At 34.3% G+C, this 19,868-nt stretch overlaps 2 protein-coding genes across 2 annotated transcripts in view; both read right to left on the reverse strand.

Annotated features, from left to right (window-relative positions):
- Positions 1-3,515, reverse strand: part of LOC110018670 — a 55,854-nt gene extending 52,339 nt beyond the window's left edge. The window contains exons 1-3 of the mRNA XM_020716058.1: positions 3,419-3,515; positions 2,900-3,085; positions 2,569-2,831 (exon numbers count right to left, since the gene is read on the reverse strand). Of these exons, the coding sequence (XP_020571717.1) occupies positions 2,569-2,831; positions 2,900-3,085; positions 3,419-3,440 (471 nt within the window). The 5' untranslated portion in view covers positions 3,441-3,515. The remainder of the gene's footprint in view (positions 1-2,568; positions 2,832-2,899; positions 3,086-3,418) is intronic.
- Positions 3,516-15,157: 11,642 nt separating this feature from the next.
- LOC110018676 (nuclear transcription factor Y subunit B-1-like) overlaps positions 15,158-19,868 on the reverse strand; it is a 40,991-nt gene continuing 36,280 nt past the window's right edge. Inside the window, exons 7-8 of the mRNA XM_020716064.1 lie at positions 16,447-16,509; positions 15,158-15,178 (exon numbers count right to left, since the gene is read on the reverse strand). Coding sequence (XP_020571723.1) covers positions 16,483-16,509 — 27 coding nt within the window. The 3' untranslated portion in view covers positions 15,158-15,178; positions 16,447-16,482. The remainder of the gene's footprint in view (positions 15,179-16,446; positions 16,510-19,868) is intronic.

The raw sequence follows: 19,868 nt of genomic DNA on the forward strand, positions 1-19,868 counted from the left end.
AATTGTTTGATCATTACTTATTACATTAACAAAACTCTTTTGCATAATGGATTGGCATTGACTTCGCTGGAAGAGAATTGTTGTGGCGATTATGATAATTATGATAATGTTGTACGAACCACTCTATCGTGGATCGAACTCCATGCATGACATCGTCTTTCATCGGTGATAAATGGGTCGGCGAGATGCTAGAAGAACGCCCCACAAGGTTCATTAATATATTCCGCATGTCAATACCAATTTTCTTTATCGCCTCCACGAACTTCATAGCAACCATGTGCTTCATAGTTCCTCCAAAACGACTACAAGAGAAGTGTTATCAATAACACTCTATATTCTATCGGAGAATGAATTAATGAGAGAAGCGATGGAGCATTTCCAGCATTCCACTGAGACAATCAGTCGATATTTCTTTGTGGGTCTGAAAGCACTAGTCAGTTTAGTAGCACAGATAATTAGATCGGAGGATCCGTCATTTGAGACAACTGCAAAAATTGTCATTGACCCGCAGTATATGTCATTTTTCAAAGTAAAGTTCATTCACGCATTACATTCACATGTGAATCTAGTTAGTTTGTTGGCAATAGCATTTTTAACTATTTTAACATAACTGTATTGTAGTCATTGACGGTACCCAAGTGGATGCACGACTATTCAACCATGAAAATGTCGCGTACATTGGCCGGTGTGGATCACCCACACAAAATGTGATGAGTTTCACATTTGTGATTGTCGGATAGGAAGGGAGTCCACATGATAGTCGATATTTTACTTATGCGACAAAAAATAGCAGACGGTGCTTCCCTCACCAACCTCCAGGTTTGTTTATTTATATACTGCATTACTATTTTTATTAATTGTTACTAATAATGGTTTTTCGACCATGTAAATATTATTTGATCGATGTTAGGTATCTATTATAGAGGGGAGTATCTGAAGTCATTTCCAGATATCAAATATCACATTCCAAATTTTGAGATATCAAGCGGGGCTACCCGTGGAAGAAAAAAATGTTTAACAAGCGTCACTCCTTACACGGCATGATTGAAAGAACATTTGGGATATGGAAAAAAAAATGGGTCATCTTACATGATATGTCGCATACCCATTTCCTAAACAAGTAAATATTGTGGTGCCCGCGATGACGCTCCACAATTATATTCGATGACATTACTCTCGGTCGAATTCAGACTTCATTATGGCTGACGACTATCAGATGCAGATCTCTCCTGAAGCATTTGAATTTCACGTCAGATACTCTATAACACTGGCAGAGAGAGAGCCACCGAAATTTGACACCCGGGATGGCTTAGGTGCAACGGAAATGACAGTTTTGAGAGAGCGGATCATAGATGCTGTCGTCGGATGTTGACTCGACATTTCATCTTTACTTTCTAGACTAAGTTTTTTTTTATGTATGTTGTATTATTGTTGCTTTTGATTTTATATTATTCACATGTTTGAAAGAGTTTTTCTTCATTTTTTTTTTGGGTTTTTGAGGTCTATGATGAGACATATGAGAACTGTTTCATTTTTTTCTTTATTGTTTTGTATTAGTTTTTTGCTTCTGCGGTATAAAATATATTGTCAAGACGGTTCTGTTACAAACAGCATTACTTAACAAGAACAGAATGTTCATTTATCCACAAATCAGGTGTATTCAAATAGATGCCCCAAACAGTCAGCAAACTTATCCGGATAAGTCACTAATCATTAGAGATTCAATAAGTTGCAGCTGCCCCAAACAAACTCTAAGTATCAAAGCCATTAAATTTACTTTCATATAAGTGCAATACAAAGCAATCAATTAAAACATGTATCAAGGTTGTCATAAAGCAAAACTAACGATTTTGCGGCCATCATAAAAAAAAATTGATTGAAATACCCTAAACCAATTTTTTCCCCATTAAAAACTACCAAGAGAAGAGAAAGACAACCTCACAAAGCATACTCTTGCGATTAGAAAGAGAATGAGGGCATGATATGAGAGAAGATGACCATAAGTCAGATTTCCGATGAGAAGAAAGAGAAAAATAAAAAAGGAAAATATTCATCCCTAGCAGACAATTCTTATGTATTTACATATCTCAAACCTAAACTTCCATATTTACATGTATGGTACTTCAGTGCTTTAAGTCTATGCATGAAAATGTGTATTTCACTTTTAAAAAATGATAATAGTGTTATTTTTTATGTGATATTAAACATTTGGGTGATATGTGAGTAAATATGAAAGTTTCAGTGTGAGATATGGAAATAAATAAGAATTTTGTGCTATTTATGTAAATGTCCCAAAAAAATTTTCTTATTTTACTTCATATTTAAGGCAAGTCCAAATAGCATTCATTCACCGCCTATTTATAACAACAGGATTATAAAATAAAATCAAACCAACTTAAATTCAAATTTAGATATCTCATAAAAATTCCATCTTTTAATTCTAAAACAAAGATAATCCAATTACTTGAATGTAATATTAAATCATAAAACAATCTAAAACATTATAAAACTAATCTAGAAGCATTTCAGATGTTTGTCTTGGATAGATAAAAGGAGTTCTTAACTAACCATAGATATTCGAGGTCCATCATGTTTTGATTCTTCTGAAATAGATAAAAAATTGGCAGCCCTCTTGTTTCTACTTCTAGACATTGACCTTGTATGCACTCCACTCAAAGAATTTTCTTCAAGATTATTAAGCGGGGGCCTCTTACTAACTTTAACAGGCTGCATGATTGACGAGCTCTCTACATAGTTCTTCGATAAAAATTCACTGCTTGACTTGGTGGCCGAATCAGTGATTATCGACAACTCAGATGAATCTAGCACACCTGGTCACTTAAATATGGTCAGAATCTGAAAATCAATATTTTCAAGCGGAGTTTGTAAAACAAGCCACCTTCTTCGGTAAAGAAGGCCGGGTTCCACGCTAAGCTTTTCCTCAAGTTCAATCTACCATCCTTTCTGCTCCTCTTCAATACCACAACTGTTGAGTTTACTTCATCCTCAGGACAAATGTTCTCGTCGCCCCTCCCATCGGGTGTAGCACAACAATGGCTCTCTGGAAAGTACTCATTCAAGGGACCTGCATCACATGACGAAGACAATATACCTATCTATTCCGTAACCATGCTTTCACAAAGAAGAAGCATATAAACTTCACGATTTGGTGATTATGGAGCACGGACGCAAGGAATCCATGAATGATAATGCATTTTTAACTTCTGCTAAAAATCTTCAATACCTTATTCGACAATTAGAGTTTCACCACTTTTGTATGACTTCAAATAGATGATGATAAGAATGCACAAGAAATTAACCGAAAACATGAAGTGAACCCTATCTAACACCACTTATAGCTGAGGCCAAGAAGCAGAAGCCCTAAACCTAGATGAAAGTAAAGAAAGAAAACTGGTACCTGGCGAACTTCTGATCTCCATTGTGGCGATTCACAATTTCTGCTCCTCTAACGGAAAAAGAAACGCCTTCGTGTTCCTTAGATCCCTGTAAACTCGCGTATTATTTTGGTTATATTTTCTTCCTTGTAATTAAATTGTATATAAGCGGGAAAATAGGCGAATATTTTTCGAAATAACCCTAGCTGAGCCGTTTGTGCGCATCGCATGCATGAACCGAAATACAGTACATGTTAACCAGCCAACCAACCAGGAGTGGTGTGTTATTTTGATGAGAATTTAGGGTTATTTGGGGCAGCTTATTTATAAGTGCAGCAACATTTTTGAAAACTCCCTCCAACCGTTTAGTTTGCCCATTTTTAAAAATATTGTCTGTCGCGTTTGGGTTTTTTACACTAAACGCAGATCGGTTCACCCGCGAACCGCATTTTAGGATAAGCTACTTATTCTGAAACTTATCATAAAACGCACAAGCTGCACCAAACAGATCTTTAGGCCCGTTTGGGGCAGCTTATAAGTGTGGCGGCGTTTTTGAAAATGTCGTTGCACCGCGTTTGCACGGCTTTTTTTATAATCCCGTTTTGAATTTAGAGAAAAGCTGCTCGCGGGTCGATACCCGCGATATCAGCGTTCGAAACGCGCGATAGGGAAATATTTTACGCGCACACCCTTATCTGTTTGCCCTAAAACCTTATCTGCTCGCCTCCGCCTCCAGCTTCGCTCTTCCTCGGGCCGAAGTACCTCTCTGCTCGGGCGCCGCCGACTCTCCGGTCTTCCTCCGCTCCGCCGAAGTCCCACACTTCCTCCGCCGAAGACCCGCGCTTCCTCCGCCGACTCTCTGGTCTTCCTCCGCTCCGCCGAAGCTGCCATATGCCAGGAGTAAAGCGGAGAAGCTTCCTTGCTTCCTCTGTAAAGCGGAAAACTCCCAAAGCAGAAGAAACAGTCACAGCAAGCACAACCTTCTTCTCACCCGAAGCTTCATTGTCAAACTGAACCAGAGGTTCCATGAAGAAGGGCTCAAACTCCATGGAATGTTTGTTGTAATCATTTTTAGAGAGAAGCTGAGAAAGCTCTTCAATGCCTTACTGCTTGCCCATAAAGCTCCTCTGGTGGTTGGTGAAGTTCTGTTTATAGTTGAATTTGTGTTTTTGAGCTTCTTAGTATGAGTTCCATGCGATGGAATAGATTTTGGGTGGTGGTGATTAAATTCGTGGTTTCAGGTCCCCTTTAGAGGGAAGCTCGGCGGCTGTCCGCCGGAGGTTGCGCAGCGGTTTAAAAGGCTCATATGAAATTTACTTTCAGGCTCAGTTGATAAGAAGAGCAGGCAATACTTCTGTGTTAATACTTCTGTGTTATTTTCAATATATGAAATTAAAATTTTGATGAATGTTTGCTTCAAACGATGCAGCTCAATCATGTTGTTAGAATAAATAGGTTGCCACAATGGGTATTTTTTTATTTGTTAAAGAAGATGTGCAGCAAGGTGTTAAACCAGCAGGACTTAACAACCTTCTGAAAAAACTCCTGTATTTTAACTCAGTTTTAGTGAAGGAAAAATCTAAATATATTAAGTAAAGTTAATTCTGCAAATTAATACAAAGATATATAATCGAAGATTCTCATTTTTGTTTGATATTGGTGCTTGTAGATTTTTACTCTTCCTATGCATTGGTGTTGAAGGAGCTTCGGCAGCCCATACCTATAAGGGCGTATATAATGGCGTACAACATTTCTCCCATATTTGTTTGATATTGGTGCTTGCAGTTGTTGTTTCCATGATATATTTACATTTTTAACATCTAAACAAGTGCTTATATTGGTCTCAAATTATATTGGTCTCAAAATTGGTCTCAAAGAATATATTGGCTTCCATGATATATTTACATTTTTAACATCTAAACTTAAGTGCTTATATTGACTTAATAATCTCCAAATTGAAATAATTTTGGTCGATGCCCTCGCCAGCATGAGCTTTCAATCATTCTGGATATGCTTGTATTCGGTGCTTTCCATTCTTTCTCTCTCAACTTTTTAATTATTTTGAAGTCATCATAGCACTCCTTGCGTTTATATTTTTTTGACAGAATTACATAGCTGAGCTTCTATGCCTTATGCTTTCAAATCATTCCTTTAATTTACCTTTCCATGAGTTTAAAAAAAAGAGTTTATCAGAAATATTGCTTCCAGAGACTTTCTTGTGCTATTGTTCTAGCTTTACTATTTTATCAATGGGTTGCTTTTATCCTAAGTCGTTTTCTATTTCTAGAACTTGATAGTAATGAGGATGAGCATTTTATTCACTTTATAATTATCTTGGATTCTTGAGGCTTCGAGGAAGGAATGATGGAACTTGATTAAGGTGAAGCTGAATTAGAAATGTTCAATACAGTTTTTGAATAGCTGAGGAATGAATTGAATTTTGTGAGCATTTCATTGGAGACATTACACTCCTATGTATGCATCAGAATTTCAGGTTATATTACATAACTTTTGCCCATAAAATTATTAATTATATTGTGATTAGTAATTGCGTGATAATTTTCTTGTGACAAAATACACAAGTATTTAACCATGTTTCAATATCTTTATCTAGGAAAATAGAAGTTGATAATCCAATACTTGCAACTGCAACTTGGAAGGCGGGTGCAACTAGAGCGTTCGATTGCTTTTATAGTGATCTTTAATTTTGTTGTAAAAAGAACAGATTTTGCTGCACAGATTATTCATTTAATTAAAAAAAAAATTCAAATAAGATGTTTACAAAAAGCACTACCCAAACAGCTAAACTGCTTATTCAGAACAAGGGCAGACTGGTCAAATTTTCAGGATCAGCTATTTTTCGTAAGCGCTAACCAAACAACCAGACAACTTATCCGGATCAGCTGCTCATCAGCAGATTATCAGGATAAGCTGCTTATCAACAGAAGCTGGATAAGCTGCAGCTGCCCCAAACAAACCCTGAATTCAGTCATGTTATTAGTAGAAGGATTTCTTCCTCTCTTTTTTTCAGCAGGTGAAGCAATGCAGTTGAAATCTCCTCCAACAATCCAGATAGTGTTTGTCAAGCTTCTAATTTTGTGGAGCTCCTCCACAGTTCAGTTCTTGCTGATTTGGAGGATCCAGCATAAACAAAAGTGGCTTGGCCAACCTGGTTTGCCATGTTAAAAGAGCAGTGTATGATTTTTGAATGATTGAGCAAAATCTTGCAGTTCATTTCAATTCTACTCCAAATCTAGATTTTGTTATTTAGATTAGTGTTAAAAGAGAACCTTGGGAAGGCTTTAACATATTTCTAAATATTTTGATGAACCAAAAGTTCCAGGATAACCAAGCACCAACACTTGTACTTCTTATTTAAATACTTTAATCTTTTTAAGGAAGGAAGATCAGCAATCCCCCTTATATTCCAACATATCAAATTAATCATGTTGTTGGGGTATGGGAAGAGGGTTGGGACCTAGATCTTGTCCTTCCCCTGGTTGTGTGAGAATTATTTATCCTTTGCTCCTTCTGCTATTCTCCATTATTTATTTCAGTGTCTTCTTTGAGCTTCTTCTTCCTTTTTTTCTGTTGTGTTTGCCATTCACGCGTTGGATTGCTTTTACAGTGATCTTTAATTTTGTCGAGAAAAAAACAGATTCTGCTGCACAGATTATTCATTTAATTTTAAAAAAAAATTCAAATAAGCTGTTTGCAAAACGCACTAACCAAACAACTAAACTGCTTATTCAGAACAGGGGCAGAATGGTCAATTTTCCAGGATCAGTTGTTTTTCATAAGCGTCAACCAAACAGCCAGACTGCTTATCTGGATCAGCTGCTCATCAGCAGATTATCAGGATAAGCTGCTTATCAGCAGAAGCTGGATAAGCTGCAGCTGCCCCAAACAGGCCCTTAATCTAAAACTCTAAAATAAGTGTGGAAGTACGTGAGTTCTTTCAATATTTTGAAAATTGGCTCGGACATGTCCTAATAAATTATATATGTATTTAAAATGATAATACATAAGGTATACATCTCACTCAACTCGTATGTATTTAAATATCTAACACCTAAAATTCAATTTTAACACATGTCATTTTATCTATGCATGAAAACATGTATTTCACTTTTTAAAAACTAAAACAGTGATATGTTATATGTGATATTGATAATTTTGGTGGTATATATGTAAAATAATAAGAGTTTGTGTTAGATATGTAAATAAATAAAATATTAAATTACATACGTAGCACCCAATTCTTATGGATTTACCTATCTTACACCTAGACTATTATTTTTGCACACATAGCACTTTACATATGGATGAAAAGATGGATTTGACAATTAAAAGCTCATAATGAGTTCTACTTTTCGCTTGATGACTGTAATTATGAAATTTTAGATGTAAGATAAAAATGAAAAATTTTGGGTGCTATATATATGTATATATATATGTATGTATATATATATGTTGAAGACCCTAAATAAAATTGAGGGGTTTGTATGTAAATTAATTATTTTGGTAATAATGATTTTCTTGATGTGATACGAGTAATTTGTGCGGTACAAATGTAAAAGATAGTGTTTAGTTGTTAGATATATAAAATACATAAAAATTAGTTGGTATGTTTGTAAATGTCCGTGAACAGAACAATTCCTTAGAATAGGATTCGGACCTATGGCCGGTTCACGGTCGAATCGACTAATCAGGTATGGTTTTTAAACCACGAGTTGTTTATTTTATTTCTAATCAATATATTATATACTGAAATATTGATGCTACTCATGTTCGTATAAAATATATTATACTTATTAGATGACATAATATTAAGCGATGCAATTGATAAAAAATTATTTTTATAGCATAAAAAGATTATTATTATTATTATTATTATTATTATTATTATTATTATGTGATATATAATGGGGTGGTTACACACATACCTCCAAATTTTATGTATTTACATGCAAAATAGCTAAACTTTGCATTTTACATTTATAAGGTTTAACACTTTCATATCATATCAAAAATATCACCATTTTAACTTTTAAATAGTGAAATATACATTTTCATACATAGTTAAGGTGGAATGCATGTAAAAATTGAAGTTTAAATGTTAGATATGTAAATCTTCTGCAAGAAGAAGTTTTAGGACTTCGGGTTTTGCTATAGTCCGTAAGCTTACACAACAAGAAAGAAAACTCAAAATAAAAAGTGGGTGAAGATGATGGATACATTCTCCACGCCTAAACTATACGTTATGCTTTGTAATCCCCCTCAGACATAGCAGATGAGAAGATCTAACCATAAGATGGGGCGAGAAAAGTTTTGTTGGAGTCATGGTGCAAGGTCCCCCAAAAATTTGGGGTGTGTATGCTTCATTTAATCTCTCTTTTCATGTTATACATATACAAAAAATAAAATAAAATAAAATGCAAGTCTTGTTGTACAAAATCTAAATGCATTGGCTAGTTGAAAAGACCGCAACGTGTGCGTAAGGCAACTCATAAATGCAAATGTGACATGTCAATTCTTGGTTTCAAACTTGACTTTTGTGTTCTTATAGTTACGAGAATTGTCGATGAAGTGGGCTAAGCTAGTGAGTCTGCTTGGTCAGTTCGTCAAATGGAATTGTCAGACCAGTTCGACGAGCTGTAAGTCAACTCTACAGCTAGTACAAGAAATGGCAAATCGACTAGTGGGGTTAGTGGGTTGCTCTAATGAAAGTCATGTCTTTCGGACAGTTGGGCTAAATTAGACTCACAAGGCCTGTTTTGTGTGATTTTTTGTTCTCAGATTATCTTATTCATTTGACAGATTGGTGCAAGAAGAATAAGAGAATGAAAGAAATCTAGCTTTTATACCATGGCTTATTGGCATGAGTAGCAAGAAGTATTGTGTTCGGCGAGATGTCGATGTTTCTCGGGGCCCATTCGTGAGATAGCATAGATGTATCCAATACGATCTTGAAATATGTTTCAGGTCAATTCATGCTTATATTATGATCCATTGTTGGTCAAAACTGAGTGCTACCCTTGTTGTGTTTTTACATTTCTCCCTCTTAGAAGTTGTAATTATCCTATATGGAGTGGTATTTTTTTCCTCTAATTTTGAACTTAGTTTGTCATTTTCCTGGGAGTCTTAGCTCTCCTATAGAGAGTCTTCTTAGCCTCTTAAGCAAGGGCAATGCTTTTATTTGTTTGGGAACTTTGGTTTTTTTCTCACATAGTAGTCATGAATGGATGAGCATTATAATTCTCTCATTTTATCAAATTTAGATGTTATAAGTAATGATGAAAGTGAGTGAATTTTGAGAATTTCTCTGTGTCGATAGAATTATCGACATTATGTTTTCCATTGTAGCTTTAATTTTGTAGGGGATATTTGTCATATATTTTGAAGTGAGATTTTGTGACGTTATCGTTAGGCCTCCAAGCTAATAGTGTTACCTTGCCAAGTAGAAAAATTAATAAATCAACATTTAAAATCACTACTCCTGGAAGTTATGTAATCCTATTGAAGTTTAGCTTTCTATTTAGTAGAGGTTACAAACTCATCGTTTAAAAAAAATTTTCCCTTCTTCTTGGATTCAACAAACATGTCCTTTGATATCCTAGAATAGGAGATTATCCTAAGGTGAAAGGAAAGGTTTCAAGAGAGGTGTTGTTGATGAATGCCCTCCTTAAGAGAAAGGGGACAATGTTTAAATAAGATGGATGTGTGAAAAAAGATAAGATTGTTCTAGGAGGAATAATTAATCAAGGAAATAACTCTTTGGTGATCTCTTTCAAAAGATATTAGTATAGTGGGGTCTATCCTGGATGAGGCAAGGGATGTTGCTCCGATTGAAGTTAAAGCAGTGTCCCCACCAAGAGTTGATCCATCGAGAGGCATCACCATTGATCTAAATGATCCTACCGAAGAGTATTTTCTTGGAATGTATGACTGACTGGAAGAGATTAGCGTGAATAGTGTTTCCTAAATTCAGTCTGGACAATGAAGATGTCATACTCTACTTTTGGCTATGACATAAGGTATGAGGGATTTGTTAACCTTATTGTGATTTTCACATTTATGTTTAAATGTCTATATGTTGACTAATTGGCGAGTTGGCCAAGAGACCTCTCCTAGGTGTTTTGTCAGAGTCAATGATGATTGCTCCGAACAATGCGAGCAAAACCAAAAGTTGCAAGAACCTTCTCGTATTGAACAATCTTTGGGAGGTAACATGACCTTTAATTATAAGATGATCCCTCATTTTTGGTCAAATATAATATTCTTCTATTTGTAGAGATTCAAAGTGAAAAAGTGATAGAATATCTCAAATAGAGGCAGTTTTTACGGGATCTTTACAGGTTTGGTATTGGCTTATAGCTTTTTAGCTTCTGAGGGGGGCGTAACAATGCCTACCGAGGAAAGGTTGGTGCTTGTTGACCTGACTAAGGACCATTTAGATGTAAAAAGAATGAATTATAAGGAATCTTAAGGCAAGTTAGTGGAACGGTTGGCAATTGTAGAAGAAGACCTACATAATGCTCGAAAGTGCAGCGCCACAATTTGATTAGTCAATTCGAAAAATGGAATCTTCATACCAGTTCAGTGAGTTGTTTCGTTAGGACAATTCGACAAGTCAGCTTGATCGCTAATATAAGACAAATAGTTGATCAGAGAGTGAGTTTAGCGGGTCACTCCAACGAAAGTCGGTCTTACGGACAGTTGGGCTAAATCAAGGTCATAAGCCTTGTTGACTACTAACTTTGGCGCATGAAGATTGATTTTTGATATACACAAATGCTTTAACAATTCTAAACCTTTCAGCACCTTGAGATAAGGTGGAGGATAAGATTGAAATTATTTGAATTCTAATTGAGTTTAGTTGTAGCCCAAAACTCAAACAAATAAAATTTTAGTAGATCAAAATTAGATTAGGAATCCATCCAATTCTATTTGATTAGGAGCCAACTAAAATCATTGGGTTGATTTTTAGCTAGCTCATTTGATTTTAAACCAACAAGAAATTAATTAACTTCTTTCAAAAATACATATTGTTATCCAAATTTCATAAAAAAATATATAACTAAAGGGGCCATTTGGGATCAAATTTTATTTTCTGTTTTTTATTTTTGAAAATAAAAAATAGGAAAACTTAAAAATAATATCCGCTTATCTATTTTTTGTTTTATTTATGTTTTTCTTTAGGAGAACACTTTTGTTTTTAAAATATTAAAAATAGAAAAAATAGGTTTTTGACTGTTTTTAAAATATCAAAACAACCCTTCGCCAAGCCCGCCAGTGATGCCCGCCTGATGCCGGTCGCTACCTACCTTCGCTGCAGCCAGCCACAGGCCACTGCCAACCACTGCTGGCCCCTGCCTTGTCCACCATCGCTAATTACCGGGGTTCCCCCCCCGCCGTTGCAGCCCTCACTTATAGTCAACAATGTCCTCGCATATAGCCCGTCGTCGCCCATCTAACCTTTGCCAGCTCCTGCCTACAGCCGACCCGGCCCACCCCCCCCCGCCACCAGACCCTACCGGCTGTTGTTGCCACCCGCCCGTCCCCCTACTTGCCACTGTCCGTCGACCGTCCGTCCACAGGTAATGCTTCATGTTAGGTGAAGCAATGAAAATGTTGTATGCTCCATGGGCGGCAGAGTTTAATACAGGAGCGCACGTAAACCAAACCCATTTTATTAAAAGCATAATTTTTCTTTAAAAAAAAAAAACCGACTTAAAGAAGTTTTATATTTTTTGTTTTTAAAAACATATAAATCAGAACTCTTATCAAACATTTTTTTCTAAAAATAGAAAACATAATACATAACAAAAACAAAATAGACTTAAAAATATAGAAAGTGATCCTAAACAGACCCTTAAATCTTAAGATTTCACTTTAACAAAAACTATAAAAAAATTTAAGAGAAATTTACATACATACCACTATATTCTTATGAATTAATATATGTGACAACTTAAACTTCAATTTCACATATATGCCACCTTTTAGGTGTGCTTCACTTTTTAAAAGCAAGAAAATTGGTATTTTTAATGTGATATGAAACTTTAGGTGGTATAAATGTAAAAAATAAAGTCAATGTCTTAGATATGTAAATACAAATACATATGAATTGTGTGGTATGTATGTAAATACCCCAAATTTAAAAAAATGACATGATAAAATCACATCATTACATAAGTTCTCATCACCACTCAAGGTCAATTAGTCATTTCCCAGTTAACAACATAATATTCTTGTAATTGTGCAACACCAATCTTCACATAATTATCAATTTAACCTTTTACCCCTCTGCCATGATATCTCGAAGCCTTTAAAACATCAATCTTAAAAAATATTACATTCACACAAGAAATAACTAGTAAAAATATTAATATATTTGCTTTAAAATATTAAGATATTAATGTCTCAATGTTTGATAAGGTGGGTCTCAGAAATGATCGGTTGACTGACGCAATCGACCTGTTTTATAGCAAGAGAAAAGACGTCTTGGGAACTATTGTCTCGTTAATTACTTGTAGGGAAACCGACAAACAATTCACAAATATGAAAGATTTTTTAGTTGTTGACTATCCGCCGGCTTACAACACCATCTTCGGTCAGCCCCTGCTCAACAACTTCAAAACCGTTACCTCGATGTACCACGTAGCGTAGATGTTTTGGGGCAACAAAGAGGTGATCACCGTCAGAGGTAACCTGGAGCAATCCAACACTTGCTACGTCATGACGGTCATAAGTGTGGAGCAAGAGCCGCGCGAGTCAGTAATCTATGTGAGGGAGGTCTCAAAACCAGCAAATCCGCCACCAAGGACCCAGCAACAAAAGGCAACCGATATAATTCTTCTTAATCAATGAACTCTTGATGTAGGGTCAAGGGATGAGCGGATCAAGACCCTCTAGGACCACCATGATGTCTATCTAGTCTGCAGCCGAGATGCTAAGGATTTTGTTTTGATCAATGCTGCCAGCCACCAATGCTGCCAGCCACCAAAAAAAAAAATTTATATTTACAAATCAAGCCTCCAATGTGATTTTTTGAACTATTGAATCAATTAATTTATGTGTGTCACGATCAAATCATTGAGAATTTGATACGAATGAAAAATATTGGTTGAGGTTTTTATCATAAATATTGTTATTTGAGTGAGAATTTGAAAAAAAAAATGAATGAAAGATAGTGCTTGATTTTTTAACAGCAATATTTCGGGCGCTCTGTACATAATTGTTCCTATTATTAAAATCAAAGAAAATAAGAATAAATCAACTTCAATTTATGTTTTCCATTTAATATCAAACAACCCAAATAAGCCACAGACAATCTCCTAATACACCCAAAACCCCTACTAATTGAAAATTTAAAAAGAAACGAAGCTATTCCACCCCAAGCAATGGCTTTATACTGTATTTGGTGCAATCAAAAGGCCCAACGTTCTGAGCCTTCCTCTTAACCTGCAAAAAGATGGCTTTTATTAATCTGATAACGGAAGATGAACTCAGTCTTAAGCAGAAACAAATCAAAGAATGGATCCAAAATGTAATCCAGGGATCAACAAATGATTTGTAAGAACTTTAAATGCAAAATTCATCGGATTAAATGAGTTAAAAATAAAAGGAAGATTTACATACATACCACTCAATTCCTATGCATTTGCAAATCTAACACTGAAACTTCAGTTTTTACATACATACCGATTTACCTAAACATGAAAAGGTCTATTTCAATTTTCAAAAATAAAAATGATAATATGATTGATGTTATACGGAATACATGGACATTATTTCAATATCTCAATTTTCAAAAAGGTCTCTTACTTGAACATACTCCACATCAACATGCAGTAACATATTAAACGTCAATACCATAGAAAGCCAGTCTTAAACAATATTGACCGCCCGTCATCCGTTCCCATCATTCCATGCCCCTCAATCTGTTTGCTCAATTGAAAATTAGAGGGAGATTTACATCCATACATGCCACCTTACCTGTGCATAAAAATGTATATAAGTTAAAATAGTGAGATTTTTAATGTTATATTAAAGTTTTGGGTGGTATAAATGACAAAAATAAAGTTTGTGTTAGCGGCATGCATGTAAATGCTCCCCATCATCATTTGTTTCTTTCCTTCATCTCCCCAACTTTGCCCTTCGGAACAAATCTTAAAGCATATACCCAAATAACTTCATGATTAATGTACTGAAAGGACTTCCACTTCCGGGAGCAAAGTCAAGAGTAAAACAAAGATGTTTAGACTCAATGTTCAATCTATAAAAGACATTTATTAAATTGGGCTCAAATCAATGTATATATATATATATATTTTTATAATTGCTTTCTATTCCAAGTCATCTTAATCACAGCCATCAACTCAAATACAACCAAACCATCACATTGGCATTGACCATTGAAAGGAACAACAATGCATCTTCTAAAGCACAAAAGAAATTGGATTTAAAATTTTCAATTGAAAACAAACCCAAATACATTCAACTTTGAATGCCCAGCCAAAGAGAGAATTTTACAGCCTAAAACTATATAACTTAGTGGGATAGAAACTGGCGAACAAAAAATGTAGATGAAAATACCAAGCCTATATACAGAGAAGAGGAGGAAAAAGAAGCTTGGTTTACATCTCATTTTATCCAGAAATAAGGTTTTGAGTTGACATTAACCAACACAAAAAAAAGAATAAATCGGAAGCAAAGTTCAGCTGGACGATCTTCCATTGGCATCATATGATTTTTTGTTCTGTTTGCGGCAACAATTCCTACAAAGAAGACTTTAATCAATGTTGAAGGATTCTAATGTAAAAAATAATTCTAACATTACAAATAAAACGAAAGAAATAAGAAGCATGAAACACAATTTAAATAAATTGAATTACCCCAAAATAAATTTTTATAAATAATATCTTATATATATAAATAAATATATTTGAAAAAAATGCTAGATTAAATTTTAAAATACAGAAGTTTTTTTTTTTTTTGTACTCATTAATTTTTAGCTAGTTAGATTGGAATGAGCTAGCTTATTTGATTTCCGAGCTATAGCATATGCAATTAGCTTTGTACGACCCAATTTGTTTCGATTTCAAGCTAGATTGAGCTCGATACAATTTAAGCTGAATTGACTTGAAATCAATTCAATGAGCCAAACACCGAGCTCAAGTCATATTCAAAACCTTCGAGCCGAATTTAAGCCAACCACAGATTGGTTAGAAATTGGATTGTTCAACATCCGGATAATAGCCAAGTTTGATAGGTATAATGCTTTTGATTTACTTATCAAATATGAAAGATATGGGCAAGGACAAACTTATAGAGTTAAAGATGAATGAATGTTTGAAATAGAGAAATGCCAAGACTACAAAAAGAAATTGAAAGTTAATTAACAAAACTAATATTATACCAGTTATGATGCACCCATCCCAATGTTAGGAAACAAATATTACAATAGTAACCAAATTGAATGAGCAAGAATGGGAAAGTTAAGAAGATTGTCTGATGAAATTAGAAAAGTTTGGGAAATAAAAATGTTGAAAAGACATGATTGATATTTAACGAAGATACTATAACTCCAGTGGTTATGCATGTACAACAGCGCGCAGAAAAAGCCCAATCAAGTTAGGGATAGTAAAAATAAGAAAAAAAAGGTGAGGAAGAAGGGTTAACATATCTCGGAGCAAAAAAACAAGATTAACGGTTCTATTTTTAATTATGACACGATTTAATGCGTAATATGCAAAAACAGATGTTCACGGGGTGGAGACTGCAAGAAAGAATTTGATAAAGTTTCTGTACGTGAGACCTTTAGCATTTGTTTGAGATTTTACGCGCAGAAGATTACTATTATCCCACACTACCCTTAAAAGTAAGAGGCTTGAACCCTAGACATTTTGTAAACCATGTCAATATATCCAGATTATGTTTAAAAACCATCCATTCAATCATAATCCAACACATTGAACTTTCAAGTCTTCTTGAAACGTGCAAGGTTTTCATGAAATAAATTAAATTCGATCATGAAGAGATTCACCTGAATTACAAGCATCTAAGGTGGACGATCCCAGATTTATCCAGAGAGATCTCCATTATCAAACTATAAAACAAAGGGAGATATTTAAGATTGTCAGTCCAAAGAAAAGAATTAACATCACGGAATAACAGATGCAATGGAATGAAAACAGAGTAGTAGGTGCAAGAAATTCATTTCTGATAAACTAATTGTTAAAACGTGTATTTAATCATAGGCACATAAAGTCATTTAAATGAATAAGCTAGGGAGAACAAAGGCCTGGAGGACCACAAAAACATCAACTTCTAAATTCGATGCTAGTTATTTTCCTGTCAAAGAACAGCTGATTATCTAAGCTACCCTGAAAAATATAATAATAAAGAAAAACACATCACTCTATTTGCTAAAAAAAAATGAATTTCCATCTTCTGAATATCTCGCGCTGATGGGTAAATAAACATTTTAATAGGAAGTATGATACCAAGCAATAATCACACCCAACTTTAACCTTCAACTTGGCCTAAAATAATATGACAGCAACTTAATCCAGAACGTAAAAAATAATATCAACAATTACACTCCAAAATTAAATCCAAACTTGTAAATTAATTCGATAAATATATGTGGTCAAAGAAAAAAAAAACTATAATAATAATAATACCCTAATATGTGGTCATCAATTGAACTCTTAATGATAAAAATTATTATGCTGCTGCCATTATTGATTTTTGAAAGAATTCAAACCACACAAAATGAAACTTGATTAAATAGATTACAAAATATAAATTTTACGATGAAATTAATTAATAAGTCAATTGTGGTAGTTGACTTGGTTCAAAATAAATATAATTGTGTGGGGGTTATCTAATCCCCACGGGTATGCATCAGATAAATACCGCTTTTGGTAACATATTTAATCAATAATTTCTTCAAACAAACATGTAATACATAACTTTAATACATTGATTTAAACTGAATATTTTGATTTTGAAGCTCAAATTAATGTGATAAGCTAATACAAAACCTATCTGATAGTATTTTAAATGTCAAACTTAAATGATTTTTTGAAAAAAACATATAATTATCATATCAAGTTCGCTCGGATCAGATACCCCATCAATAATGAATAAGTGATCCATTATTTTGTTCCCTGCTCCCAATCAAGTGCAAGGCTTCATCTCCGAGAAAGTGAGCACTAATTTAAATGTGGCGTCAATTACTGTAAAGGCATGGTTTGCCAAATATTATCACTAAATAAACCCTTTAAGCATAATTATGAATAACAAAGAAAAGGGCATAGAAGAAAATCAAATAAGTCCTCACATAATGCAACTTGACTTGAAAATTTACTTGTACGCGTATAGGAAGGGATGGTGTAATTTTTTTATCTTCACGTCTTCAAAAAGCTTTATCTTAGCCCTACACGTGGCAAGACAATTACATCAGAATGAAAAGCATCCAAAGGTTCACAAGAACCACTCGCTGGTCATCAAGTGTTTCTCCTCGTTCTTGGGAGGGTCCTTCCCATTCTCAAAAATCTCTTCGCAAAATATTCTCTCACAACCATGAGGGTTGCTCCCCATTTGCATAGTTCTCTCAACATCTGCACAATCTACGTAGGTCTTCAAGAACATCCAATCCAGCTACTCGTTGAATTGCACGATAATTCCAATGATAGTCAATGAATTAAAGATAGCATTAAATGCACATTAGTGTGTTGGGTTCCTCATAATTGTCGTATGATGATTGGAATTCAAGAAACAAATATCATTGTTACAGATCCACCATAAATTGCAATAATTAATATTGTCCCCACATCTCATTCAATCCAACCACGCCCTATTCCATCATTGGAAACTCGAAAATTCTAGATAATGATCATGTCACCAAAACTGTGGCAACCATAGCATAGGTTAGATTTATTGTCAAGTTCTTCTCCAATAAATTACTATGGAGGAAATACGACAAGTGGGTGGGACACCAAAGGATTTGCAATAATCTTGAATCCACACTTATAAACATTGAACTTAATAGCCATACCACTGCCACTTTCATTTTATGGTTTTTACTTCATTTTCTTTTATACCACTGCCACTTTCATTGCTAAAAGATGAATAGATGGGAAAAGATATATGAATGCCATATTACTCACATTTGTAGAAGAAATGGGACGCAATAAGGATTTCATAAATCCATAGCCTCTTCCACTCATCTTCTTTTATTACTTCTCTCAAAAATATCAACACCGCATAAAAGAAAATATATACATATCTAATGCCTAATTAACACCTCGATATTTATGAATATCAAGGTGTTAATTAGGTATGAGATATGTATATATTTCATATGGCCTTGATTAATTTAAGTCATAATAGGTTCTTCTCGACTCCCTCGAATGTCAATGGAAATCATTTATTGCCATATCGGGCAAAGCCACTTTTCACTATTAAAAGATGCATATATGGGAAAAGATGTATGAATGTCAAATTACTGACTTTGTAGAATAACATCCTCATCAAGGGATGAAACACTAAAAGAATTTCATTAGAAATAAATTCTTAATCTATAGCCTCTTCCACCCATACTCTTTTATGACTCTCTCAATAATCTCAACATCCCATAATAGAAATAGATACATATATTGTGCCTAATTAACATCTCTACATATAATCTAATCATATATATAATTTAAGGAGATTGTATGATTGAATGTGCACAAGAGTCTTAACCCATGTTCAATTACCCTCTCCCATAATTTTAAAGTATGACACATCAACTTAATTCCTCTATAATTTGCACACTCTTGTGCAACCCCTTTATTCTTAAAAATGGGGACCAAAATACTCTTCCTCCACTCCTCAGGCATCTTTTTAGTTTTTAAAATAATATTAAAGAGTTTAGTAAGCCAAGAAACTACCAAATCTCCCAAATATTTCCACACTTCAATTGGGATATCATCAGGTCCTACAGACTTTCCACCTTTGGTTTTCTTTAAAGTCTCCTCAACCTCTTTTTTGCTAATGCGACGGTAAAAATGAAACGTTTTATTATTATTCATGATATTAAAATCACTAAGTTCGATCGTATTTTCAGAAACTTCATTAAAAAGTTTATCAAAGTAACTCACCCACCTATGTTGAATATCTTTATTTTTGTCTAAGAAAATTACTTTTTGATTTTCATCTTCAATACACTTTACGTGAGTTAAATCTTTACTTTTCTTTTCACTTTATTTGGCTAGTTTATAGATATATTTTTCACCCTCCTTAGTTAATGTTGATTATCCTTCTCAATATATTATAAAGATCATTAAAAGCAGAATTTTTTTCATCCCAGATTGTTCTTTTAGACTCCCTGCGAGCCGTTTGATATTTTCTCCAGTTCTCTAAGCTTTTACATTTAAACCAATTTTTATAACATAACTTCTTATATTTTATATTTTC

This window comes from Phalaenopsis equestris, unplaced genomic scaffold (genome assembly GCF_001263595.1).
Source record: "Phalaenopsis equestris unplaced genomic scaffold, ASM126359v1 Scaffold000030, whole genome shotgun sequence".
In the NCBI taxonomy this organism is placed as follows: Eukaryota; Viridiplantae; Streptophyta; class Magnoliopsida; order Asparagales; family Orchidaceae; genus Phalaenopsis; species Phalaenopsis equestris.